Here is a 27,557-nt window from a genome sequence, read left to right on the forward strand (position 1 = left end):
AAACTAAGATAATTGTGATTGTAACTTTATGTGTTCAAATTGTGTATGTAAGTATATTTTATGTATTCCACTAGTGGCATGTGCAGTGGGACAGTGGATATATTGGAAAACGATGTTGAAGATGGAAAAGGAGGAAAGGCAGCAGATAGAATAAGAAGACTTACATATTTGACTAATGACAAACACATGATAAATGTTCAAAGTACCCTGTTTAAGATTCAAGTGGGGATTTCTGGCTGGTGCTTGATTGTCTGGTTGTCAGGTAGTAGTTGTTAACAGGTGTTCACATAACTTCTTTGAAAAGCTTGTGATAGAGTATTTTTTACATTGTTGAATTGGAACTTTTCATTTAAGGTGCCTTCAGATGTTTAGTCTATTCTTTAATCAAATGAACTCCCTAAAGGACTGACTGTATATTTTAAGTTGGGGGTGGAAATAACTTCAAATAGTCTCACTGCAGTCATTCACTAAACCTCTAAACACTATTCTCCTGAGTAGCAATTAAAAAAAGTAAGGGTGTCTAAAAATTAGCTAGTATTCGTTAATTACTCGGTTCGGATGTACCTGATTTCATTCACATGGATGTGAAACGCTCTATCGACCGTCACAACTAACTGACCAATGACCGAACGCCTCTCAGACTTTACGAAAGCAACACGTGAAGCCGCCTCTGATTGGCTGGTAGCTGCACCAGCTGAACAAAGTGTAAACCGCCACTGCCGCCCGCCGCTGCTGCCGCTGCTTCCTCAAGAAACGCGTTAAAGTCTGCTTCTGCAAACAGGTTAGTGCCAACATTTGACTCTTAAAAACCGAAAAAAGGCAGCGTAGCTCTGAGCTCCCCTACCGAGGCCCGTGTGCAAAAGTTAGAGGAGGATGAAGCCACCGAAAGGGCTGCTCCTATTGTTGCTTTAAATAGACCAGACCCCAGCCTCGTTTTATGTCTTTTCTCCGCATTATATCTTCGTTTCCGCTAATCTGACGATGAGCAGTGTGATATTTAGTGCGCGATCAGAACGAGCTGTTCATTTTTGATGTTTGTGGGTCTGTTTATCAGCGACAAACCCGCGTGTAGGCTGAACGGACCAGCCCTCTGAAAAGAAAACAGACAGGGACACGTAGCAACAGGGATGAAACAGTCACCAACGCCTCTGATGATAATCCTTTTTCTTTTTTCTTTTTTTTTCAAAAACAACTTTTTATTTCATATGTATTATTTCTTTATTACTAACATCACTGCTGGTAGTCGGTGTGAGCTACACGCGCACGTCATTGTTAAATAAAGATAAGAAGTGGACAAGGAGTAACAATGTAACTGTTATCTACTGTGGTGGCATCCCGCCAAATCATTCATAACTCCGCCCGTGGTGTGTGTGCGTGCGTGCGTGTGTGTGTGTGTGTGTGAGAATGAGTGACCAAAGTGGTCCACACCGGATAGTAGTAGCGCGTGCTGCTGTTTCCTCCAATTTCCACTCAATGTCAAAATGTTGGCGACATCTATTTTGTTTAAAATGAGAACATGGCTTTTAGTGAAGCCACCGCCGTGAACTTGAACTGTTTCTTTTTTCCGCTTTTGGAAAGTTGTAAACTTTGAGAATGAATCTGAAAACGCGGATTGAGAGTTTAAAAGTTTTGTTTCTGCTTTCTGACCACAGTGTGTAACTGTGCAAGACCAAGTTGCTGTTTTAAGGATGATGTGCTAAGCAACAGGCAGATATTCCAGGAACTTTCCATGTCCTTACCAGTGACCAGTGGAGCATATCATAGTGACACGACGTTCTCATCAGAGATCCACCATTGTAGTTTTCTTGGCCTATTCCAATTTCTGATTATTCACCTAGTGCAGGGGTCTGCAACCTTTTACACCCAAAGAGCCACTTGGACCCGGTTCCCACGCAAAAGAAAACACTGGGAGCCGCAAATACTTTTTGACATCTAAAATGAAGATAACACTGTATATATTGTTTGTTTGTTTTTTTACCTTTATGCTTTGTGTGAACAACTAAAGTAAGTAAGTAAAGTTTATTTATTAAGCGCTTTTCACAGACAGGCAGTCACAAAGTGCTGTACACAAATATTAAAATAAACAATACAATCAATAGACATTATACACAATGTAAAAGATCAAATGTAAAGAATGTAAAGAATATAAAATACGTAGATCAACAAAAGGCTTGTTTGAACAGAAAAGTTTTTAACTGCTTTTTAAAAGAATCCACAGAGCAACTAAAGTGTGTTGCTTATGAAATCCATGAAGTGCTACAGAGAAAATTACATTTTATTTATGTAATTAACACATTTTGAATTCTTAAAGAAATATAACAAAAGGAAAGACACCCAGCTGAACTAAAAAGATCCATGTAGCAAACAAAAACTGTTGTGAGCCTCCACCCTTATATCGCCTTTGGGCTTTTGGAGCTTTGACCTGACTTTTAAAAAGTAATTGGAAATAAAGCACTATGCTGCTAAAAAATAAATAAATACATATTTGCAAAATTCTGCCTAAATATGTATTTTACCTGGTTAATGTGTGTGCATATGTGTCCGCTGCAGGGGAGTCGGACGCACCTGAGCGGCACCCGCAATCACGCCTTGCCGCTTTAAAGTCTGTGCTCTCTCTGCTGTTGTGTTGTCGGGCTGTGAGCTGAAAAGCTACAGCCGGCTGTATGCGTCAGCAACCGTGTGTGAAAAGTGGTCAGTAAAGAGATGCTGAAAAGCTTGTTCATGGAAACATCGTCGGGTCTGCCGTGATATGTTTACAATAAGACTTATGGTCCCAAACCTCTGCGCACAGCATCTGCAAATCTGGGCTGTACGAAGTCACTTTCATCTTTATGCAGGACTGTAAGCTGTCATCTGTGAGGCGTGAGCGGTGTTTGTTTTTAACAAAGTTCACGGTGCGGTGGAGAATAGCTGCTGACATAATGTGGATCCGAAGATCCATAACTGGCCTACCTGGGGTCATTAGTCTCGAAAAATGCACGGCATTTTGGCGGGTATACCGGCTTCCACGAGTGTGACGCTTATTTTGAGCGATGAAGAAATAATAAAATATAATTGTATTTTTATATTTCAATATCACAATAATCTTCCACTTTAGAACTACAAGTTAAAAAAAGAACTAAACACAAATAAAATGCACTTCAGCTAAATATTTCTAATTTATTTTCCCAAACCACCCGGAGCCGCAGTATAAGGACTAAAGAGCCGCAGGTTGCCGACCCCTGACCTAGTGTGACTTGCCCATAGTGATTTTTGTGTATTTAGGATTTTTTGTGATAAAGACTTATTTAAACGTGACAGGCTTCTGTAAGTTATATACTTTTCTCTCAAAACTGAAAGTAAAGTGCCCTGCCCCTGGAAAAAGTTACAAATAATGAATGAACATGAGTTGCTGTACACCCACCTTTACCTGACATATTTTACCACAGCTAACAAGTGCAGCTGATTTATTTATAAAAATAAATGTCTGGTACTTACATAATTTTTCTGTATTTTTATATTGTTACCAGATAACAGATCATCAACCTTTTCCCTCTTTTCTGTTGTTTGCAGCTTACTTTAGTGACCATTACGTCTTCACTCATGTCCAACACGAGTGAAGAGTTTGCGTGGGACTATTTGCCTGTGCTGCCATGTGTGAGTAATGCATGCATGACCAGCCAGTCACCAATCCACGTTAAGAACAGTGGAAACTGTAATTCTGGTTCCTGGCTGGTCAGTCAGTGCATCTCAATTTCTTTCTCCACAGCTATTCTGACTGGCCTGTGATTGCTGCCCCTTTGAGATGCAGATGGCCATCATTTACTCTACATTCAATTGTAGCTCTTTCATTTGCCAGCAGATACTTTATATCTTGCCTACTTATGCTGGAGGACAACATGCATGTTCCAGATATCAAATTAAACATAAGATTGTTGAGCAGACTCACTTTCATGCATATTAGACAAATCAAGCAGGTTTTAACAGCTTGTTGAAATGTGAAGCATTTGTGTGTTTAGAATTAACTGCAGATATGAGAAAAACAGCAGGTTTTCCACTCAAAAGCTGGACTGTTTCTGTCATTTCCCCTCAAAGGAAAAAAATCTCTCAGACTAGAAGTCATGGACAGCTGGTAGCCGGTAGTTGGATACTTGAGTATTATGAATAAGTTCCAGCCTCTTTTATAAGAAAGAAAATTAGGTGAAAGTGAATCATAATTGAGTGCTTAGCAGTCAGTTGTTGGTGTACATCACTTTTTGGAGAGCAGCTCTGATATGTGCTTGCATCTGAAGGCGTTTTTATGCAAACTTCCTCTAACAGGAATCTCTGGAATGCCGCCTGCTGTTTTCCTCCCATTTTAAACCCAATTTTTGAAACACTAGGTAATGTTGTTACGGTCATGCAGGGCGGTCACATGAACAGTTACCATAAAGATGCAGTCGTGTGGGCGGTTTTAGTACTCAAGTAGAGGAGGAGCTTTCATTAAAGCAAACCCAGGATGTGGCACAGCGTGGTTTACCATGTGGCCTTTAGTCTTTCGACAGTACCAGTATCAGCCTTTCTGTCTGCTTTGGTGATAGCAAGATGAAAGGGCTGAGCTGGATGATGTTTACACAACAGTCAGCTCTGGCGTGCTGCTTTTGTGGCAGATTGCTTATAAAACAAAATAGTAGTTACATTCTTGGAAAAGATTATCCAAAATTATTATTATTATTATTATTTATTATTTTATTTTTTTGTTTCACACATGGTACAGCAGTAATTCATTTCCCATACACAACCTTCCTTTCAATTAAAGTAACACTGTTTCCATGCATGAAAAGGAGGAACAAGGAGGAATCAAGAGGATCTTGGAGGATCCCCTTTTTTTTTTTTTTTCCTTTTAGCTCCAGGAAATCCACTTAAAATCCTTTTAAGTGGATTCAAGTTTGCCACAAATCCACTGACATTTCCAGCCCTCCATGTGATCTGTGTTAATTAGCACATGTTGGCAAGCACAACTATTTACAGTGTAAATAGTGCTTGCTAAACTTCAGGTTGTCAGCAAATCTTAGCGATGTAAGGATAATGATGCAAATTAAAGCATAATGATGTTTTTGGGGTTTTATAATGTAATGTTTCACTGTGAAAGCACTATGTCAGGTTGTTTTTCTTTCATTTGCTTTGCCCCAATGGTGTGTCGGGAGTTGTTAAGAGTTGTGTGACCTTTGTCCTACTTAAGCGAGCTCGTCCTCCACCCTCTCTTTTCCCCTCTACATTTCTCCGCTGTGTGACCATGTGACTTGGAGTATGTGGTTTCATCAAGGAGGTTATGACCTGCAATCTTTAGTCTGGTTGTCTTGTGCAAGGTCGGGCCATGTGTCCGAAAACCGGGGTTAAAAGTCACAGTCAGCCAGAGGATCGCAGCACATGAGAGACACTATAGTGAAGCCTCATAAAGTAGGCCTCCTGTAGCTGTGCTGGGATGTCTCTCAGTGTAATGCTGGTCATGTCAGTTGGTCTGCCACGTTGATCACATAAAAATGGGTGGAGGTCTTCTCTTCCTGTGCGCCTTTCAGAGTGTCCCTCGTCTGCAACACTAATCAGGAAAAACTGGTTTGTCAGTTGCCTTTATGGGGTGTGTGAATGCCCTTGTGAATTTATACTGTATGCAAGGATATCTCATTACATCCATAAGAATGTATTGACTCCTTTTTTTTTTTTTTCTTTTAATCACTTCCGAGGCGCTGTGCTGTGCTTTATTTTTAAACTGTTGAATTACCAGTGAGGTTTTGGTGTGTTTCCTCTCACCAGTGAGAAAGCTGTTGTCAAGTTTCAACATATGTTGCATTAAGCCTGGTCTCATTCTGAAGAAGTTATGATATCGTGTCTCGGAGTACAAAAGTGTGCGCTTTAGTGAGCAATTTAAAGAGGAAAGTCTTTAACAGACCAACAATGATGAAGTGGAGCAGGCACTGATTTATAGATGTGCACGGTGATGATTTACTGAAATACCATGCTAGTTTCTTTATCTTGGTATATCAGAAAAGAATTGTACTGTTACATATCTCAGTTAAACACAAAGTCCTTTTTAGAAGACCATAAAATGGGCAAGATGCAGAAGATGCCCTAAGAGATCGGCTTATGATCCACTCTTCTCAGACCATTGTAACCTGACACTACGCAGACTTTGCACCAAGGAGCTAGCAGGTTAAAACCGTTTAATGTTCGCCTGTATGGACTTTTGTGTTGTCACATGCAACTCCATCAGGGTCAGCGTGCATGTGTGAAAATGGTTTTAGCTACTGTCAAAACCATGTGTTCTCACACAGCAGAAGCAGTGCTTCACTGCCAGACACTAACTGATGCTTTTTTATTTCTCAGCTGGACCTACTATTGACCGCATTCGGGTCTGAAAAGGGAAGCCAGTGTGGAAGTGCTTCAAACCTGCATTCTTTCTAATGGCAGGTTATGTGTGTTGTGGTCCTATTTTGAGTAAAATAGACAATAAGCGGTATGCTTTAGGGAGTGGCGACTTTGGGATTAACAAGTCCCTGCCATATGAGCGTGCAGCGTCCTTGGTTTCTCAGTTAGTTCCACCGCTCACCTGTGAAGCTTGGTTTCAACAAAAGAAATTTAAACGTTTATTTTAGTACTGCCATAACACAACACACTTTATTTAATTTACTTAAAAAAGACACTTACTGTTTTAGCTATACTGTATACTACCCAGTTCATGTAAAGCTGAGAGAAAGCAGCTGACTTGTTAAAATGGGATTATGTTTTGTGTTTAAAAGCTTAATGTTTAACCCCTATTAGTAATAATGAGATTAAACAGGTTTATCTGATGCTCAACAACTGACTAAGTAGCTCAGTATCACACTGCTTTAAGGTTTCAGATGTCTTGCATCATTCCTCTAAGAGGAACCAAAGCATTTCAGAAGAATTCAAGTATGACTGACCAGCTATGTGCTTTTTTTGTAGCTTCCTGACTGTGGTAAGAGTGTCTCTTATACCAAACAGCTGTAACCTGCCTGCAAGCTTGAGGCTGTTGCCAACTTATCTTCATGTTCTGTTATGTGTCAAATGAACCCACTGCCCCTCCACCTCTTTTTTTTCCCAGTGCCTTATGTTTGTGGGGTGACTGCCGAGCTGGCTCTGCCATTGGCTCCTCATCCTCCCAGGCCAAGTATGGTTAGTGGGGGTGGTGGTGGTGGGTGTAGTGGTACCTTTTGCCTCTGACAACTCTTAGCAAAGCATGACACCAGTGTCATGTGCCACTGCTGGCCATCAAACAGACACATGTACTCTCAGAGTAGGTCTGTAATGAACACTCGCAAAATAAGATGTGTGAAGATGTCACTCGGTCTGTGCAGCGTGTGGTTTACTAATGCAAATAATAAATTATTGGACCAAGATTGTTAAGTTATTTCTATATAAAACCAATTAAAACAAAATCAGGTTTGTTTCCGCTTACAAAACAATATTTTTACAATATTAACACAACACAAAACACAATCAAATCTCCAAATTCCTTAGGTTTGTATTTTAAAATGTTAAATGATTTTATAAACGCATTCTTAATTTATTAGGTCATTTGGATCCCTGCAAGCTGTCTTGTATGGTAGACTAGTGTAGGATTTTCGCATCAGTGTGATCTGTAAATAGAGGAGTGGATACAATGACATTGCCTTTGTACCTGATGAAGATCAGCGTGGCATAAACACTGTAATTTAATAAAGGGGTTAGTAGTAAGCGAAACATGTGCATGAGTTACATTTAGTCATTTTTTGGGACTTTTTTTCTCTGTTGCTCATTAAGGAGTCCAGAGATTTTGAACTAGTTGTTTATCGGTGTGAACCCAACTTATGCTAATGAGGTCCTATTTTTAAATGTTTACTTTACTTATGACCAACAGGTCCAGAAAAACAGGTGTAAAAACAGTGTCCTGTGAATGTTTTGAAACATGATATAAATAAAAATATGGAAGAAACACTCTTCAACCATGTTATTTTTCAGTTTGTCCATCAGAGGGCGCACTGAAATTTCCTGTTTGTTTGGATCACTAGAGTTAAAAAAATAACTAAAAATGTAAGAAACGTAAACAAAATCTATTTACGTTCCGTGTGTCCCAAAGAAAGAAAAATATTAGCCGATATATCAGAATATCACATTTAAATCACCGAATATCGGTGATTTAAATGTGATATTCTGTATTCAGTATCATTCTTAAAAATTAAAAATGGGTTGAACTCTTAAAATTATTCATATCCACACTGAGTTTTCTTGACTCCTTGCATGTCTACATTTTAGCCTGCGTGCTTCCTTTACTTTTCACAAAAATCTGCATTCACTTTGTTCACTATAGCCACAACTTATCACACTTATTCGACTCAGTCCACTTATTGATTTGCTAGAGCCGGAGGACTTTAAATCCATGTAGAAACTGTGTAATACACTAAATGTCCAGACTCACAAATGAACTCGTCTTAGTTAGCCATCATTATTTGGAAATGTTATTTTATTCATCTTAGACACGAAGGACTCTGCACATATGGTTTGCACACATTATTTGGTGACTTTGTACATTCTGAGACGAGTGTATGTTGGTGTCGACATCTCTGCTATATCAGGTCTGTAAACATATCTATCACACAGAATACACAGCATGACATATAATCAGTATGTACCCCTTTGTTCCACAGCTTCATTAGATTGGCTGCTCAGCAACAGAAGAACTTAACACTCCGTTTGTGTAGATAAAGACAATGTGTGATAAGATACTGGTGATTCACTCTTGAATAAACATAAGTAAAAATGCTTGAATCACTCAGATCAGCTTTCAGTTTGTTCTGAGCTTTTTCTAAGATTACTTTTAAGCTACTTTTACAAACAGACAAATGCACACCTGTGTTCACAAACACAAAAAGCTCACATCAGTAAAGAAATCGGCAATGAGTTTGAGTTAGCCCGTTAGCTAAACAGTACCTCAGTGAGTGACTTGTGTGGTGTGTCGTGTGTGTGTGTTTCTGTTTGAAAGGGGCGTGTTTCTGCTATTCATAGTTGTGAGAATTTCAGAGGTCTATTAGAGGTCAGTCTGAGTCCTTCTAATAGCAACTGCAGCAGCACAGGGCCTTTCAAATATCCACTGTGGCCACGGTCTCGACCTTTCTTCAGACACACGCTGTGAGCAGTGAGTAAAGAGATTGATTTTTTTATTTCTGCCTGTCAATAATCAGTGCTTAGATTTGTGAAAATGTACTTAGCTGCACTTAAGGTTGTCCTTGAGGTGATTTGAAAGAGATGTTATTGCTGCTTCTCTTTTATAGTGTTTAAAAATACAGTTTAATCTAACGTTTATGATTTCAGAACCTTTTTTTTCCTTCCGAGAGGATAAACAGATCCGAACACTTGTAATGAATGTAGCCTTTACTTTGTGGTTTGTTCTTCAATATAAAAATTCTCAGTTCAGTTTATAGTAGTTATTTGTCATTTAACATGTGTATATATAAATTGAATTGAATCCACAATTATAAGACAGCGTCACTGCAGAACTTTGTGCCAGTTGGCAGTGGTTCCATTTGTCACAGGTTTGTTGATAATAATAGAAGTAGGTGAAAAGTCAATTGTTGTTGCTGCTCGCCTCTTTACCTCACAGAGGTCAAAAGAGTTAAACACAGTTCATGTGCTTCCAGCCGCCCAGGCTGATTAAAAAATGTGAGCTGCACAGAAGGCAGCATGAAAAGTTGTAGGTCTAAATGATTATTTAATGTGCTGCTTCCATATTAACTCGTAATAATTAAAAAAAAATCTAGTTGACTATTTTAGTGAATTTAAATAGTTTTTTCCTTCTTCGAGCTTCTCATATTTCATTTAACATGTCATTAAAAATCAGGCATTCAGCCTACTTGTGACTCACTTTACTGTTGTATGAATATTTTATTAGAATAGAGCCATATGTCCATGAGAGTGAAGAGCGAGCCCAGCCCAGTGAGCTCATTTCTAAACCATCCAAAGCAGAAAGCTTCTCTTCCTTTTGTTCAGCATCTGCGGTCGCCCATCTTGTTATATTTCCACTGAGGTTTGTGATCAGAAAATGTGTCGTCATTTTTATTTCCAATGTCCTTGTTGTCAAGTGCACAGCTGTTGAATGGGATAGCACATCCTCTTCTTTTTCTTCTATTAACAACATCAGTTAAAAAAAAAAACAGGCAAATGTGCAAGTATGTTTCATTCATTCTTTAGCGATTTGAATGGATTTAAAAAAGCTCAGTTGTTAATTTAAAAAAAAAAAAAAAAGTCTTCAATTTTATTTTATTCACCTGCACAATTTAAAAGACAAAGATAACAAATAACACAGTGCAGCAGGGGATAAAGTTGACCTTGAAGCTGCCATCTATTTCATATATGAAAAAATATCATTGTTTTGGAAAAACACAACATTTGCACACAATAAATGATCTGACTACATAAAATGAAGGTCAGATTACTGAGATGTTTTTAAATGAAGGAGAAGAACCGTAGAAAATGACCTCTGCAAGTGAGGAAGTTAGGAAATAAAGCTGAATAATCATGTACCTGTGAGGTCACATTAAAGTGAGTCTGCTTAGGGAGATTTCCTTTGCTAGAACATAACTTATAAATAAAGGCACATACTAGATGGATATTGACGTCATAAATAGCAGAAATCTTAAGCTTCCAAATAAAGGAACAGATGCGATATATGACTCTGAACACGATGCAGTCCTAACAAAACACTTCTGTAAGAGTTCTGCAGAGAGCAGCAGGAAACGTACTTGCTCAAACTACATTACAAAAGGAAAGATAGGGATAAATGAAACTATTAATCATTAAGGAAACTGGTTTAAAGTGCAAGATAGCTAACCCTCCTCATTGTATGAGTGGATTTGTTGATTTTTCTGCTAACCCAGCCAGTATGCTTTTTCAAGCGCTTATCAACCATAATTCCCAGGAGCTGATATTTACAGCATTTCAACAAACGTGATTATGATTTTTGATTTTTTTTTTTATGATTTTTTTTTTTTTATATATATATATAAATCTTGATGTTTTAAACACAAACTTAATTATTTTCATTTTCCAGTCTTCAGTATTCACATTCACTGAAAGAAATATTCACATTTACATCCAACGTTTGACTCATTGTAAGTCTGGTACTCAGATTTTTAAACCACAGAAGAAGAAGAAAAAACACAGTTGCAGTGAAGAGTTGGTTCATTACTGAATCACTGAGCTGTGCTGCTGCTCCATCTCTGCGGTGAGCCTCGGATGATTCACTCTTAGTTTATTGAAGCTTTTATTTTGCGCAGTACGTTTTTGTGTTATCGTGTCAGTTTGCCAGAAATAGGTGTTTGTGTCAGAGAAAATTGAAAGCTGTATACGTGATATAGTCCTTTTAAAAACATTTGGCTTTTGGGATCGTGTTACAGCAGTTTTACAGCAAATATTAATGTCAAACCTGAGATCACTAGGCTGGGTCGGGATTCATGTGTAGGTCATGTGTAGCAAACAGAAGGTTTATAGGGTAAATCATGCCTGTTTTTTAAGCTGATGCTTTAGTTTTATAGTGTGCAGTTCTGTATGTGTTCCTGTTGTAATGTAAAGGTCAGAATGTATTTTTAAAACAACGATTTAGCCTGGTTTGTTTGATTCCTTATAGCAGGGGTGGGCAATTCCAGGTCCCGAGGGCCGGTGTCCCTGCAGGTTTTAGATGTGTCCTTGAACCAACACAGCTGATTTAAATGGCTAAATTAGCTCCTCAACATGTCTTGAAGTTCTCCAGAGGCCTGGTAATGAACTAATCATGTGATTCAGGTGTGTTGACCCAAGGTGAGATCTAAAACCTGCAGGACACAGGCCCTCGGGGCCTGGAATTGCCCACCCCTGCCTTATAGCCTCAGAAAATAGTTGGAGTCTGGCCCTTTAAACATGTTGCATGATGAGGGATGATAAATATTACCCTGGAGCCTACAGGTGGATGGCAGGGTGGTGTAGGTTGGAAAAGCAGCAGCAGCACTAACGTGTCTGAGGGACAGATGGCAGATTTCTTTACAGCTAAAACAAACCACAAAAACCAGGGGCTGTGTTTCGAACGTGATGTGAGAAAAGTGAGGCCATGAAACTGTTCAGTTTGAGTTGCCAGCATCAAGTAGCTTCAGGCTCTTTACAGAATTTCACTAAATGGAAAAAGTTCCTATTACAGTCATATTATGTGCTGAATATTTCACTTCTCCACACAAGTCTGAGCTAAATTAAAACTAAAACTTGAGAACAATGAACTTGTTTGTTTTCTGTTTTTCTGCAGGTTCACTGCAAAACGACCATGCAGGCTCAGGAGGTCCTGAGACAGCTGCGGATTCCCGAGCTGGATGACTTTCGGCAGTACATCCGAGGCTTTCCCACCAACGCCCTCATGGGTATGGGTGCCTTCGCGGCCATCACCACCTACTGGTTTGCCACCCGGCCAAAAGCCCTCAAACCACCCTGTGATCTTGGACTGCAGTCAGTGGAGTTACCAGTGAGTGATCTCTTTTTTTCCTCCAGTTAAACTCTCTGGATTTAGGTTTCGGTTTTACGGTCATATTTGTTAGTGGAATTTCCGAGGTTTGATTCCTTATACAGTGACGCTGGGGAAAAAGCACTGAACAGTTGACTTCATTCACTGGAAATGTTAATGGATTTTCTCCACAAACTCAATCACAGCTGGCGTTAGTGTCAGTTTTAGGAGTTACAAGCCATGACTTTATCACTTCCTGTTACATTAAAAGTACTAAAATGTTTTTCACACAGTCACTGTTGGCGCTGCTGATGAAGGGGGCCTTATTGAATGTTGTTTTATTATTTCAGGGTGCACAGTGTTGTCACTTGTAGCCCAGTCTTTGCATTGGAGCTCATGAGTAGATAAACGTGTTAAGGGATCATGGCGAGTTTGCTAATTATTAGTTAATGAACTCTGTTTCCTTGCAGGGTGGTGAGCGTGCGAGAAGATCGGTGTTTTGCGAAGACGGCTCTTACCTGACACACTACTACGACGATGCACGCACGTTATACGAGGTGTTCCTACGAGGGCTCAGAGTATCAAGTCAGTGTCTCTCTTGTACTTGCTAAATGTGAGAAATCCCCAAAGACGCTGATGTTGGATAAACGTTTCTTTCTTTTGCAGATAATGGACCTTGTCTAGGATCGAGGAAACCAAACCAGGCATATGAATGGCAGACTTATAAAGAGGTTAGATGGGCACCACGAGCCAGTGTGGAATTTTTCAACCATCAAAGTGGGAATTTATTTTATAAACTGGATTTTATTTTATTTTTTGCACAGGTAATAGATAGAGGAGAATGCATCGGCTCCGCCCTCCTTCATAGAGGACACTCTCACACAGGAGACAAATTCATCGGCATCTTCTCTCAGAACAGGCCAGAGGTAAAACTTACGTCATCTTCTCATGTTATTCTACGGTGTTTCTGTTATCACTAACCACAAGCTAACTGCATTCCTGCGTTACAAGGGCAGATTAAAAGGGTAAATATATATACTCAGCGGACACTCCTCTTTAACTAAGGAGATATTTGTTTGGTAATTTCATAGTAGATCAGCAGTTTCTGAAATACTGAGATCAGCCCGTCTGGTACTAACAACCATTTCAAGCTCAGAGTCATGATGCTCATGTTGAACTTGAGTAGGCCATCTTGACCATGTCTGTAGGCATAAAAGCAGGTTGCTACCCTGTAATTTGCTGATTTACATTAATGAGCAGCTGAACAGGTGATCCTAGCAAAGTGTCTGGTTTAGTGTAGACACACTGCACACTTCTGATGGGAGACCTGGTAGAAAGAGTTAGGTAATGACTAATTCATCCATCTGACATAAATGCTGTTTGAAGCTGTTATATTGTTAGTCAAAAAGTGTATCAGATATTGAACATTTTACACTTTTTCCATTAAGATCTCTGTGACATAAATGATTCTTGTAGCATTACCAAGTTGTTTATTGTTCTTTTTCCTTTTTTTCCATGGCTGAACTCAAATTAATGATACTGTTTTTGTGCAGTGGACCATTACAGAGCTCGCCTGTTACACGTACACCTTGGTGGCTGTCCCGCTGTATGACACACTCGGCTCTGAAGCCATTGACTACATTATTGATAGAGGTATAAAAAAGGGCGCCATCTCACACTAACCACATATCGCCTGCAGCACTGTCAGAGTGCTTTATAAATCAAGGGCCGTGACGATGGAAGATTAAATTAATGGTTTGCTTGGCGCCGTCTGTTTCACAGCCGACATCTCAACGGTGATCTGTGATGTCCCTGAAAAGGCCCGGATGATTCTGGATTGTATCAGCGGAAAAGCACGAGCGGTGAAGATGATTATTCTCATCGAGGCGTTTGACAGCGACCTGGTGACCCGCGCAAAGGAGAACGGCATTGAGATCCTCAGTTTAAAGGAGCTAGAGGTGAGAATAAGAATCGCATTTGTCATTTTTGAGTTTCACAAATGTTCATTCTTGATGTGCAGAGCAAATTGTGTCATCTTCTGTGTTATGTCTGCATAATAGAAAAGTTGATTCTTTTCATCTTGAGGTAGATTGTCACTGGGAGAAACATTTCGTTACTCATCCAAGGGACTTCTTCAGTCCCAGCTGACTGCAGGTTTCTTCAACCTTATAAACAGTACATTGGTATAATGGCATGATGCTCTTTGATTAATTCTTATGACCATTTTCATATTATTGATCAAGAAACTGACCTCACAGCCGATTGTTCACCAGTGGTGCTATTTTCAGTCATTATGCAAATGTACTGTTTATAAGGTTGAAGAAACCTGCAGTCAGCTGAGACTGAGTAATGCCTTACCAGGATGATTAAGCATGCATCAAGACACTGTTGAATCGAATTGTAATTTTGTTGCATGCATGTAAAAATGACTGCGAAGGCGACTCTGGTTCGAATATTTCAGCCTGTTTCTGTTTGTGTTTTTGAAACCATCCAGCTGTGTTCGAGCTAAGTAGAAATCAGACCCTTATCAGGACTTCCTGCAGATGTACTAATTTTTGTACATTTTTGTTTCCAGGCCTTGGGTAAAGCTAACCTCAAGCAACCAGTGGTGAGTAGGAACAGCACGCCATCTTTATCTGATCTACTGACGACACGAGGTTTTTTGTTTTTTTTGTTTTTTTAAAGGCTCTTCTTTTTGACTAAATTACTCCAGTGAGAGTCATTGGTGAAACTTCAATGAATTTGCTTGATCAACTGGTCTCCATCTTTAAAAAAAAAAAAGTATTTGAAATGTAATAGACGTTCGTGTATCAGTGTTGCTCTGTGATTACAGCCTCCCAAACCAAAGGACCAGGCTCTTATCTGCTTTACCTCTGGAACAACAGGTGAGTACGGGGTTGTTATTGCGTTAAGATTACAGAAATGTTATGGTTTTATGTTATATATCATCATAATTGTTTTTTATTGTGTTTGTTTTGCTTAAACTTTACTTTCAGGATACCCAAAAGGTGCAATGATTTCTCATGAAAACGTAATCTGCAACACTGGCGCTTTCATTAAATTGACCAAGGTAAACAAACCCACCCACCGGCACTCTAATATTTTCAATTGGTTGATCTCACTGAAACCTTTCCAAACAATAATAACACAGAGGCTCTGGGTCGCCTTCAGGTTGTCATCAGACTGTAAGAAATCATGTATCCTCTTTTTTCATGTACTCCTTTAAAGATGCAATAAATGAACATCAAGGATGAGGCAGAAAGGCAACACCTGATAAAGAAAAGAAGCATAAAGTCTCAGTTCTTAATTAAGCTAAATGGCGTTTTGAAGTACACAAGCTGTTCTATAACAAATGTGAAGGTAGACTATAGAAAAACAAACCATGTCATTGAATTTATTTGCTAAATGTAATAAAAAAGCCAAAATCTTCATCCATCTTTGTAGAAGCTGATTCGGCACAGTTCAATCAAACATTTTCTTTTGTTCTCATAAGATCTACGTCAGATGGAAAAAAACATGAAGCTGACTCATGGCTCTAATATCCCTGTCTGGCCCCTGTTGCCTCTCCTTGATTCCTCTTTGTATTTTCCTCTGTCCGTCTGTCTTGCTCCCTCATCTGTCCCGTCCTGTGTGGTGTCGTCCGTCATCTAGGAAACATTGAAGCCCACAAGTAAAGATGTGCTCATCTCCTTCCTGCCTTTGGCCCATATGTTTGAGCGTGTAGTGGAGGTAAAGTACAGAGTGCTTCACCTGCATGTGTTTTGTGTGTCCCTCTGCAGGTAAACTGCATGCTGAACGCCAATGACATTCACGTATCCTATCTCCCTCTAGCTCACATGTTTGAGAGGGTTGTGGAGGTATGTTGCTTACCTTAAGATGCACAATGAATTTATTAGTGGAGGTAATATTTAGGAGTCAGCAGAGAAGGACTGCTAATATAATGTTTGTGAGACATGAGATGCGTAGTGTATAGTATTTGATACATGTGTTTTTGTGAGTTTCATCAGCAGTGTGATTTATATAGTTAAAGGTTTAAAATTTATGCACTCCTTCATGTTTTCCAGTTGTCCAGTAGGTCAGATTAGAGTCTTTGGCAGACCGATTCTGGTCCTTGTGCCTTACATGTGACACCCCTGCCTTAGTGTGTTTAAATGCAGCATTAGTGCCCTCGTGTGGTCAAAATATCATTTTTAATTTGTCAAAGTTGGAATGAGCAGCATCTTTTCCCCTCCACCAGTGTGTCGTACTCGTCCACGGGGCTCGAATCGGCTACTTCCAAGGGGACATTCGACTCTTGATGGATGATCTGAAAACACTCCAGCCAACAGTTTTCCCGGTTGTCCCCCGCCTCCTCAACCGCATGTTTGACAAGGTCAGTTTATGCTGTTTATGTGCTTTTGTGGTCAGAAGTGCCGTTTCTCTGGTCTGCTGCTTTGCATGAAACACGATTTGGATATTTTTCATTGCTCTGCAGGTTTTTGGTCAAGCCAACACGCCACTGAAAAGATGGCTGCTTGATTTTGCCTTCAGAAGGAAAGAGGCGGAGCTTAAAAATGGAGTGGTCCGGAAAGACAGCATGTGGGACAAACTCATCTTCAAGAAAGTGCAGGTAAACACGAAACACTTAAAAGCACTTGGGGACGCTACGTGCCGCCTAACAATCTTTCAAAGCGCACGTACACTAAAGAGGAACAAAGACACAAAATGGATAAACATGTCCATACATTTGACCTTTTTGTCACAATTATTTTGTTAAATGAATCTGCAGCGGTTTTTGTGATGCATAATAAATTAGTTTTGAGTTGACATTTTGAAGCTTTCATGTTTGTTTTGCACTGTAGGCGAGCCTCGGCGGCCGCGTGAGACTCATGATTACAGGAGCAGCCCCGGTATCCCCGACCATCCTGACTTTCCTGAGAGCTGCTCTCGGCTGTCAGGTGAGCCACATTCACAGTCATCTCATCTGTAATTTTTTAAATACTATGTTTATGAATATCATTAATAACGTAAACGTTTTCCACAGTTTTATGAAGGTTACGGACAGACTGAATGCACAGCTGGCTGTACCATGTCGATGCCTGGGGACTGGTCAGCAGGTAAAATATAAAACTTTCACTAAATTTTGCAATTTGTAGACACAGTGATGCTTGTAAGAATGAAACGACACTATGACTGCTCTGTCATCAGGTCACGTTGGGCCTCCTCTGCCCTGCAATGCTATTAAACTGGTGGATGTGGCAGAAATGAATTATCTGGCAGCCAATGGAGAGGGAGAGGTGAGGAATAGGATTCGTCGAATGCATACGGCCATTACGGAGACTTACAGTCAGTTTTCACACAACTATACATCCCTGTAGAAAAAAGTACTGCTTACTGCTTCTACAGGAATTAAGAGCAGCCAGGTGGTGATATACAAATGCACTTGGTTAACTGATCATCAGAAGGGTGTGAGCCCCTCTGTGACACACAGCATAATTTAAAAAAAAAAAAAAAAAAAAAAAGACTGAACAGGCTTGTTTTAGAAGGGTTGCCAAGACCAAGCCTCTTCTCCTTTCCTTTAAAAAGAACATGTCGGGTTTGCAAAGTTGCATCTGAACAAGTCGTGAGAACAAACTGTTTGCTCACAATGCACAGCTTCATGTTTGGGCAAAGCCACACACAGGATATCAGCACAAACTCTTCATACCAGGTGTCAGCACGGTGGTGGAGGGGTGATGACTTGCACTTGTTTTGCTAAAGTCAAATGTGAGCCCACCTGTCTGACAGCTGAAGCTCGTCTTTTTTTTCTTGGTACATGGCTGTGAGCAGATTTCTAGGGGCCAAAACTGAATTTATTGTTTTAATAACATGAACTTTGTGCAACAGGATCCAGATTTTTTTTAAAAAAAGAAAAAGAAACAAAAACATGACACAGAATTTAAATGCAAAACTATTATAAACATATTAAAGAACCACAATGTGTATTTAAGTGACACATTTCTTCTATAAAACTAACATGGAAATTGTATTATTTTGAAACTAGCCTCAGTGTCCTGAGGTTTACATTATCCTCATAAATTTTTAATTCAATATTCTACCACATAATTAGAAGCTTGCCTTAGATACAACAAAAGGAAACCCTTTAAAGGAGAGGCTGTCCTTTAACATTTGAAATCAATGTTGGCTTCAAACGGGGACGTGAGCGAGAAACTATTTGTAAAAACAAAATGTAGCGGGGTTGATAAAAAAACAAAATAAAAACAAGAACAACAAACCAAACAGCTTCTTATTTATAATCTCGGTTGTTGTAGGTGTGCGTCAAAGGACCAAATGTATTCCAGGGATACCTGAAAGATCCTGACAGAACAGCTGAGGCTATTGATAAGGATGGATGGCTGCACACTGGTGACATTGGGAAATGGCTTCCTGTGAGTAAAACGGGCTGAGTGGTGATGTGAATGGTGATGATCACTGTGCATAAACCTAAACTTACACTGCTCTTGTGGTTCCCTGCAGAATGGCACTCTGAAGGTTATTGACAGAAAGAAACACATTTTTAAGCTGGCACAGGGAGAGTACATCGCCCCGGAGAAAATTGAAACCATCTATGTTCGCAGCGACCCCGTGGCCCAGGTGTTTGTTCATGGTGACAGCTTACAGGTAACGCTTAAGTCTCTGACTTTTGTTTGTTTCTTTTTTTTTAATCTACACAAATAGTCTGTTTGAAGCATTTGATTCTCATCTGGTCCATGTTGTGTTTTAAAGGCATGCCTGGTGGGGATAGTGGTGCCCGATCCTGACTTCTTACCTATTTGGGCCAAGAAAAAAGGGTTTGAAGGCTCTTACTCTGAGCTGTGTGACAACAAGGTCCGATTTATTACTATCAGCAATCTGAACATGAACTCTCACTCTGTATGCCTGTGTAACATCTTCTGACCTTTTTTTTTTTTTTTTTTTTTTTCCTTTGCTTTTAGGATGTGAAGAAGGCAATTCTGGAGGACATCTTGAATTTGGGCAAAGAAACAGGACTCAAGTCTTTTGAACAGGTGACTGGTCTTGTCTAACTTCAAGCGCAGCCAGTGCTTCAAACAAACAGACTTCATTTGAACTGAATGTCTACTGAAGTACATTTGAAAATAATTTTAGTTTTTCCACTCAAGGAAAATATTGCCAGGAAATTAATGGTGCACAATCACTTCGGTTTTATTTTGAAAGATCCAAACGTGTCACTGTGACGGTGCTAATCTCTCATCTGTGCTTTGAATATATTGTGCAGTTATTTAGTATTTAATAATTAAAATAATTTCCGCAGAGGACCATACATGAATGTATGTTTGTTTTGTTTTTGTTTTTTTACATGAAAAAGCATGAGTAAGTCTCTTTCTGGTTTCAGTGCAAGATTTACACTTCAGAGACCCAGAATTTTGCAATATATGCATCCTTAAAAATTATTTGCAGCAATACTTAAGTAAATGTTTGCTCTGTCATTTATCTTTTTTCCCCTCTGCAGGTGAGGGACATTGTGTTACATCCCGAGATGTTCTCTATCCAGAACGGTCTGCTGACTCCAACCCTGAAAGCCAAGAGGGCTGAGCTTCGGAGCCACTTCAGAGAACAGATTGATGAACTCTATGCCAAAATTAAGATGTAAGCCAAGTTCAAGGCGTATTATAGGGAAGCCGTTCAGAGACAGCCAGAACCAAACCGTGTGCTGAGGGAATCCGTCTCACTTTCTCTGCAAGTGACAATCTTAACAGTTATATGGGGAAAAAGCTTTCAGGATAATTGGATAATGAATTTTAAAAGTGCATTTTATCCCCACTTTGATCAATAATCACACAGATCCATTATCCCAGCTAACACTGGCTAACTGGCAAAGAGATCCGCAGAACCCGCATCAAGTTTCTTGTGTAGTTTATCCAAGAATAAGGGTTAAAATGGCACAGAGGAAGTTTGACTTCTGCTTTTATGTATGACAACTTCACGGTCAGAAAGGTGCTGCTAGTTTTATTCGTGAGAGCAACAAGAGAAAATCTTTGAAAATACTTCTACAACAGTGACAGATATTAACTATTTATATGCCATGACATTTCATGCTTTGGTTATCTATTTAAGAGGATATTTAATATCATCTTTTTGTAAATAGTGTATCTGCTGGAAAATTTGTGTACAGGGTACCATGCCAGATACTCTGTAGCTTCCCTGCATTCCCGTGTTTCTCAGTGCTGCCGGCTGAAGGACTTGGTTAACAGCCTACTGAAAATTATGTTGGTTCACAGATTTTGGGCTTTTGTTTTTGGTGTTATTTTTAAATGTTGCATGTAACATATTCACTGTTGCTTTCTAAATGCCTGACATTGCATTGCCAAAGGCTGAGGAATGAAGCTGCACAACCATCGTTTGTATATTCTGCAAGTATTTGGGGTAAAAATAGTAACAGTGATTTTTATGTTGATTTTTAAGACCTCAATTTATTCAAACCGTTTCCATGTCCTTTGCAAAATGAGCAGTCTTCATTTCAGCCATTTGAAAAAAAGTTTGTTTGTTTTTTGTGAATGCTGGTTTTCTGACTGATGTATGATCATGATGTACATCCAATCGTGTCAAAGACCTCTTAACAGCACAAGCTGTACTGTTTAGTTGTTTTTTTTAATGACTTGTGATCTCAAACAGGGAGAAAGGTCCAGTTTTGTGCTATAATGGAAAGTGTATCTGTCAAATGTACCAAATAAACACAATATGGTCGTGCAGTTGTTAGCACTGTCACCTCATAGCAAGAAGGTCCTCCATGCTGCCATTCGGTGTGGTATTTGTGTGGGTTCTCTCCAGGTACTTCCAGGGCGTGTTTATAAAATTAGCAGGAGCAGTGAAGGCAGCCTGGAGATGGTGGAGAAGATTACCTCAAACAGAGACTTGGTCAAAAATTTAATCTAGTGTGGTCTGCGGTGCTGATCTGATCACATACCCAAACCATCTCAGCTGGCTCCTTTGAATGCAGCAGAGCAGCAGCTGTGCTGTGTTACAGTTCATGTTCAGTTTAAACTTGAGCAGGCAGTCAAGGATCTCCACTTGAGCAGAAGCACAAACACCTGCAGCTATGTACAAACCAGGGGCGTCTCCACGGCACGTGAAATAAAGTATTTATTACATGTTTTCACAACGTTTAAAGTGCTGCCAGCGTCTTTTATGCAATACTGCAAAAGAACACAAATCTCATGCTCTACTGGGAATCAAAATCTGCCATACAACTGAGCAGGAGCTGGTCTGAGATCTCTTCACTCTTCTGTTCAAAATTGTCTAGACTCTCCAAATAGTCCCAATCATCCCGTTCATCTCCCCACACATCAGATTTCTCCTCCTCTGTGTGAGTTGTGCTCTGTGGGCCCATGGGTTTATGTTCCTGGCTGCTTTCAATGTTGCCAGCATCGTCCATGAGGTACACCTGGTCCTCCTCATCCTGTAAGAAACAGAAGACGTGATTACCGACTGATGCACGTTAAAGCTAAAATGCTGTTAAAATAAATGAACTAACCAGCGTCAAGACGTAGCTGATACAGATCTCTTGTGGCAGTGGGTAACCTGTAACAGGGACATGATGTTACCTCACAGTTGGGTCATGTTTCCTTGAATTATTTATACAAGTCAGTATGGCAGCTCTTTCGGATCGTGACATACTCGAGGACCTGAAGTTCCTGCATTCAGGATCGTGGCACTTCTGGTACCACACTTCCTCTTTCAGATCCACAACGATCCTGCAGAGGGTGACAGAGCCAAATCAGAAAGTGGAAGAACACTCGACAATCTTCAGAAGATGAAGGAAACAAACTGCACTCACATGATGTTGTTGCTTTTGTGAAACCGCCCCACGTTTTCACACCAGCGGTATTTGGCGATGTCATAAACGAGAAGTTGCTCTGCGGCGAAGTAGTTCCATCGTCTTAAGCCTGTCGAAATTTATGAGATCATAAAAGTCAGGTAGGACGATCGATGTGAACTGCCACACTTTTCTTTTCAGGCAGAAAAAAAAACAGTAATATCTAAATGTTTCACTCGGCTGGATGTCACGTTAGAAAACCACAATTTTAGGGCAGATAAACTCTACAGACTGAAATATTTCACGAGCAAATGTTTTCACAGCATAATACTTACTTCCTTGTATCCCATCCTTTCTAACCACTGTTAATACAAAGTTGTCCACTTCTTGGTGAGGGGATGACAGGAAGCCAGAAAGTGCACCTGTCGGTAATATACGGGAAAAAGTTTTACGAATCAAATCATTTCACACTGAGGTTTTTGAGGTGAAACCAACAATAACATTTATGCCATAAACTGACTACATGCAGGAATACTTCACATATGTATATGCAGAAGATTAAGAAAAACTCTCGCTTCAGCATTACCTGAGTCTGAATCCGACCCTTGTTGGGACTTAAAGGGGGAGATTTTGGGCTCACTTGATTCTGGGATATCCCATGTAAGAATCCTCTGACCTGTGAAGCTGATACACGGGAGGAGAGATTATGTGTGGCACTTTTTAAAAAAAGATCACAGCACACAGGAATCTGAGCTGTTTGTGCCCAATGTACCTCACGTTACACACTAAGGAGGCCAAGAAAATGCTTTCCTCCAAAGAAGTTCCCTTCTCAGGTTTGGCAATACACTGGTTATCTTCTGCCACAGTGAACGCAGCATTCTTCCCCGCTTTAGACGACTTGTACAGGCGGAAATTTCTGTTCTTTGTGTAGACACCTGTGTGTTGAAATAAAAATCCACGATATGTGAAGGGAAATTGTGTAAATGCATATCTTTACACATAAAAAAGGACATAATAATTTTTAAAAATCTGATTTCCCTTACCAAGATCCACAAAGAGAGAGTCTCGACCATCTTTGTTTTTCACCTGGAGGAATCTGAGGTCTCCCCCTTCCTCTTTACGCCTCTTCATCTCTGGACTCGCTGCTTGAGTTCTACTCAGGGCGAATAAGTGCAATATATTAACCTTAAACACTGAGCACATAGAAATAAAAACATGCCGTTTTTACAGGTCTGGGAGAACAAACCGTGTTTCCACTCCATTATCAAGGTGGCTTCCATTTTTGGGTTTGTTCAGGACAGGCTGAAGAATTGCATGGATGAACCTTCCTACAAAACCCCAATCAGATGGAATATATGATTATTAAGCAGGTATTAACAGGCTGATGTTTTCCATGTAGGGCTGAACATACCAACATGAATGTTGTCTTTGAAAGCTGCTTGTTGGAGACAGAAGATGAGATGTCTGCTAAATTTCTCCTCAGTGCTGGAGTCGAGATTGAGGACATTTTTCGCAGAGCATTCAATCCCATAAACTTCCAATAACTTGTCACAGACGTACTGTCACCACACAAAGCAGAGAGGGGTAAACATATAAACATATCAAATGTTTAGACGAGAACTTTTACTATTCATGGAAAACATTAGCTCAGTTTGAATTAGATGGATGCTGAATGATGCTAAATCACATACTGCATCTATTAAAGCAGCATGGCTTCATAGTAGAGTCTAGGTGCAGTCCAGACCTTTTTCAATGGGACAAAATTTATCTCCCAGAAGTCCAGCAGCTAGTCTTTTCAGTTCCCAGGCATTTGCAGACTGTTGTTTAAAAGAAGATGGGATGCCTTGCCCCACTTTTTTAAGACATGTTGCCATCAAATACAAAATGAGCTATTATTTTTCTTAAAATTGTACATTTTCTTAGTTTAGGCACTTCATAGTTTTTCTCTGCTCAACTGTGAATAAAATGTGGGTCAAAGAGATTTGCAAATCTTTGCATTCTGTTTTTATTCACATTATACGCAGGGCCCCACCTTTTGTGGACTTTGTGCTGTATAAATGTTTCTCACTAGTCAGTCGTCAGGGTCCAGAAGCAAGTTATAACCATGTCTTTTCACAGGTTCATTTTCATTATTACATTTCATTATTAGCGGTAAAATAAACTACTACTTCAAGAATTTCAAATAAGTTTTATTTCTATATATTTCCAGTTGACAACAACAGCAGTCATTTCAAGGCTCACTATGAAAATACTACAGTCTATCTAAATCCATTCATAATTTATGTCTAAAAGTGTGTGAATCAAGCTGCTTTATTAAACTCCTTTGAACAGGAAGTAGTGAAACAGAAAAATGGACCCCACCTGGATAAGCAAAGACACCATAGTTTTCCCATCAGATCCTTTGTTTGAAGGTTTGTGGAACTCCAAGTCCAAGTAGAGCTTACAGACAGCTCCCTCTGGTATCACCTCATAACAGTGCATCAAAGACTGGGTGAAAGTCCTGTAAAAATACAGAAAATCAACAGCTGAACATCATTTTTTTACTGAACACAAAAGGAGCTGCATCTGAAGCGAGTAGTAACTGATATATATTAATATTACCTGTAGTAAAACCACAGCTCACTGTAACTGCTAACCAGGTAAATCCTTTGACCCATGGACTCCTTTTCTTTTTCAAGTGCAAAAACATGCACAGCCTTGAGAATGAAAGGCACAAAATTCAGCAACATTCCCTCCACATACAGTATGGAAACATTAAAGTAGAAGATCTTGTGTACCTCTTTGCAGCTCTGAGCGAAGCTGATAGCCATGGATTGACGAGGGAAGAGTTTCCAAACAGACGAAGGCTGGCAGGGCCACAGTCTAGGCTTGTAAGGTGTGGTCAGAGGATTTTTCTGGAACGACTGAGCGAGCTCTTCAACTTTCTTCAGTCGATCCCCCCACTTACTCATCTTCAAGTCCGTATTAACCTCCAATTAGCAAATTCTGTGTTAATCTCACTCAAGGACAGTTTCACTCAGTGATCTTTAGTTATCCTGTCATTCTTCAACCTGAAATAAAAACTACATATGGCATATTGATTAGATACAGTTTAAGAATACTGTAACCTATACCCTGTGAACTTATAAACTGCAACTCCATGCTGGGTATATAAAAGCTGACAAGCTACAAGGCGTCACCACAGCAGGTAGTGTGATTTGCTTAAGTTTTATGTCCTTTATGCCGTCCTCATGCAGCCCCAAAAGGGTTTCTGTGTCTCCCACAGGAATAGGACAAGTGACAAAGTGATTGCATTAACCACATCTGTATGAAAATGAGAAGCAACAGTTACACTAGCAGGCTCAGACTTTAATGTATTAATGTATGTTATACAACATGTTGCAGGTAAATTCACATTTTATCCATGAGTTTTTAAAAGAAATGACAATAATTTTAACTGTAAAATTCAAGCATGAAAAGAAGAACAACATCTGGAATGGAGCTTTCAAACCTGCCAAGTAAAGCAGCCAAGTAAGTAACAGTAACAGTAAGTAAAGATGAGACACAGTCCACATATTCAGTTACTGTACTGAAGTACAAATTTGAAAACACGAGTATCGGTTTTGACTCGTTCTCTCTGCTCAGTAATTTCCAGATCAATTACAATTTAAAACATCCTCAAAAAAACATCTGCTGAAGACATAAGACAAAGTCAGATTAGACACCTTCTGCCACTGTATGCCTTCAATTTTTTATTTTTTAACTGTTATCAGGCTCTGACCTTTTTTGTGCTGCTTTTATCTGATTATCCTTATAATTCAATAAAGACCTGGAACACTCAGATTGCATCCACATGGACAGCACCCAAGTGAAAGGGTGTGTGTCCATGGAAAAAACATAAAATAGCTTTTTTATATTTATTATAATATTCATGACATCCAAATGGGATGTGTTTCAGATCTAACTGTGACCAGCTTGTGTACTTTTCTTCATATCTGGCAGCTGAGCCTTCGCAGTATGTAAAAATGGGCAAATATATTACACAGTAATAACAGTTATATCCTGATACACATCTGCATGATATGTGAGTCATTTTAGTCTAAAAAGTCAAAAATCTGTTTCTGAAATGTCAAGTTTTCTGTTCTTTTTTTTTTTTTTTTTTTACATGTAATGTTGTATTTTCTCAGTAAAGTACTCGTAAATACTTCTTCAGCCACTATAATCTATCTACTGTACTACCTATTTGTACACAGGCACAGACTGTTCACTAGACGGTCTAAGTGAACAACAGTGAAACAGAGCTAATGTAACTGTAAGTTAGCTCGCATTAACTTTGAAGTGAGATAATGCTAAAGGTCACTAAGGTTTAAGGAGTTAATTAAATTGTTTTACCGTTATGTTTATGTCCACCTAGTCTCTCGTCACTCGGTCAAGATGAGTGGTTACTACAGATGTATACAGACGTGCGGAACATCACGTCTTGTTTTTCGTTTTTGGCGCGTCGGGAACCGGAATTGAGACTGTTTCCGGTTACAAGACCGGAAACAGCTGTTGGCAGCCAGAAAACAGCAGTTTTTCTGACCTCAACAGTTCTTTTTTTTTAGTCTGAAGTGTTTATATATACAAAAGCCCTTAATATTAAGTACTGTCAGTACCGTAAACACCAACAGCACAGGATTTACACTTCCTTGATTAAAACCGCGTTTTAACAAAATAAAAGTCTTGATTTGAACTATATTACAGCATTTCAAACATAATGTAAAGGTATTTATTATTATTTTTGTCTTACATAATTTCCTCCCATCTGCCAAAATCATCTTTTAACTGTGATTCACCACATGTTTTGGAAAACTGAGGACAGCCACTCAGTCACGTGGAATCAAGAAATCATATAAACCCAACAATGTGGCTGAATTCAAACTAAAGAAAGACAGTCGGCTAAAAGTCATCCACAGTTACGTGAAAGACTCACTGCCAGTCGTCACAAATGTGTGGCATAACTAGTAATATATATATATGTATATATATTTATTTATTTATTTGTCCTACTTAACATGTGCCACCATTTTTTAAAGGGACCGAAAGCAATTGGACAATGACTCAAAGGCTATTTTTTGGGCAGTTGTGGGCAGTTCCTTCACTGCCTTTATCAATTAAACAGATAAACCTGAGGTGCGGTGCTTGTATTTGGATGATTTGCAGATGACACCACCGTCATTGGCCTCATTCAGGATGGTGATGAGTCTGCATACCGGCAGGAAGTTGAGCGGCTGGTACTCTGGTGCAGTCAGCACAATCTGGAGCTGAACA

General features: G+C 39.5%; 2 protein-coding genes across 7 annotated transcripts; one reads left to right on the forward strand and one right to left on the reverse strand.

The window, feature by feature from the left end:
- Positions 1–641: 641 nt before the first annotated feature.
- acsl1a (acyl-CoA synthetase long chain family member 1a) lies at positions 642–21,220 on the forward strand. Of its 4 annotated transcripts, none has more exons than XM_085162370.1 (21): positions 642–781; positions 12,284–12,496; positions 12,946–13,060; positions 13,142–13,206; positions 13,300–13,401; positions 14,029–14,128; positions 14,258–14,433; positions 15,051–15,083; positions 15,309–15,360; positions 15,472–15,545; positions 16,255–16,332; positions 16,713–16,847; positions 16,950–17,084; positions 17,317–17,412; positions 17,499–17,571; positions 17,663–17,751; positions 18,766–18,882; positions 18,971–19,114; positions 19,220–19,321; positions 19,429–19,500; positions 19,965–21,220. In XM_085162370.1, the coding sequence occupies exons 2-21, from the start codon at positions 12,302–12,304 to the stop codon at positions 20,103–20,105; spliced, it is 2,094 nt and encodes a 697-aa protein (XP_085018496.1). In that variant the 5' UTR covers positions 642–781; positions 12,284–12,301; the 3' UTR covers positions 20,106–21,220. The 4 variants fall into 4 exon arrangements, with proteins under 4 accessions (XP_085018496.1, XP_085018495.1, XP_085018494.1 ...); XM_085162369.1 differs by lacking the exon at positions 642–781 and adding an exon at positions 8,175–9,151; XM_085162368.1 differs by lacking the exons at positions 642–781; positions 16,255–16,332 and adding exons at positions 11,850–12,086; positions 16,127–16,204.
- On the reverse strand, positions 20,743–26,849 carry primpol (primase and polymerase (DNA-directed)). 3 transcript variants are annotated; one of them, XM_085162373.1, is made up of 14 exons: positions 26,640–26,849; positions 25,046–25,237; positions 24,870–24,964; positions 24,630–24,768; positions 23,680–23,827; positions 23,515–23,596; positions 23,312–23,421; positions 23,041–23,203; positions 22,855–22,952; positions 22,604–22,690; positions 22,290–22,398; positions 22,130–22,206; positions 21,987–22,033; positions 20,743–21,911 (listed from the first exon to the last, which is right to left on the reverse strand). In XM_085162373.1, the coding sequence occupies exons 2-14, from the start codon at positions 25,217–25,219 to the stop codon at positions 21,675–21,677; spliced, it is 1,566 nt and encodes a 521-aa protein (XP_085018499.1). In that variant the 5' UTR covers positions 25,220–25,237; positions 26,640–26,849; the 3' UTR covers positions 20,743–21,674. The 3 variants fall into 3 exon arrangements, with proteins under 3 accessions (XP_085018499.1, XP_085018497.1, XP_085018498.1); XM_085162371.1 differs by having other exon boundaries at positions 25,046–25,330; positions 26,640–26,848; XM_085162372.1 differs by lacking the exon at positions 26,640–26,849 and adding an exon at positions 26,029–26,618 and having other exon boundaries at positions 25,046–25,330.
- Positions 26,850–27,557: the final 708 nt, after the last annotated feature.

Source organism: Neolamprologus multifasciatus, chromosome 6, assembly GCF_963576455.1.
Source record: "Neolamprologus multifasciatus chromosome 6, fNeoMul1.2, whole genome shotgun sequence".
Taxonomy (NCBI): domain Eukaryota; kingdom Metazoa; phylum Chordata; class Actinopteri; order Cichliformes; family Cichlidae; genus Neolamprologus; species Neolamprologus multifasciatus.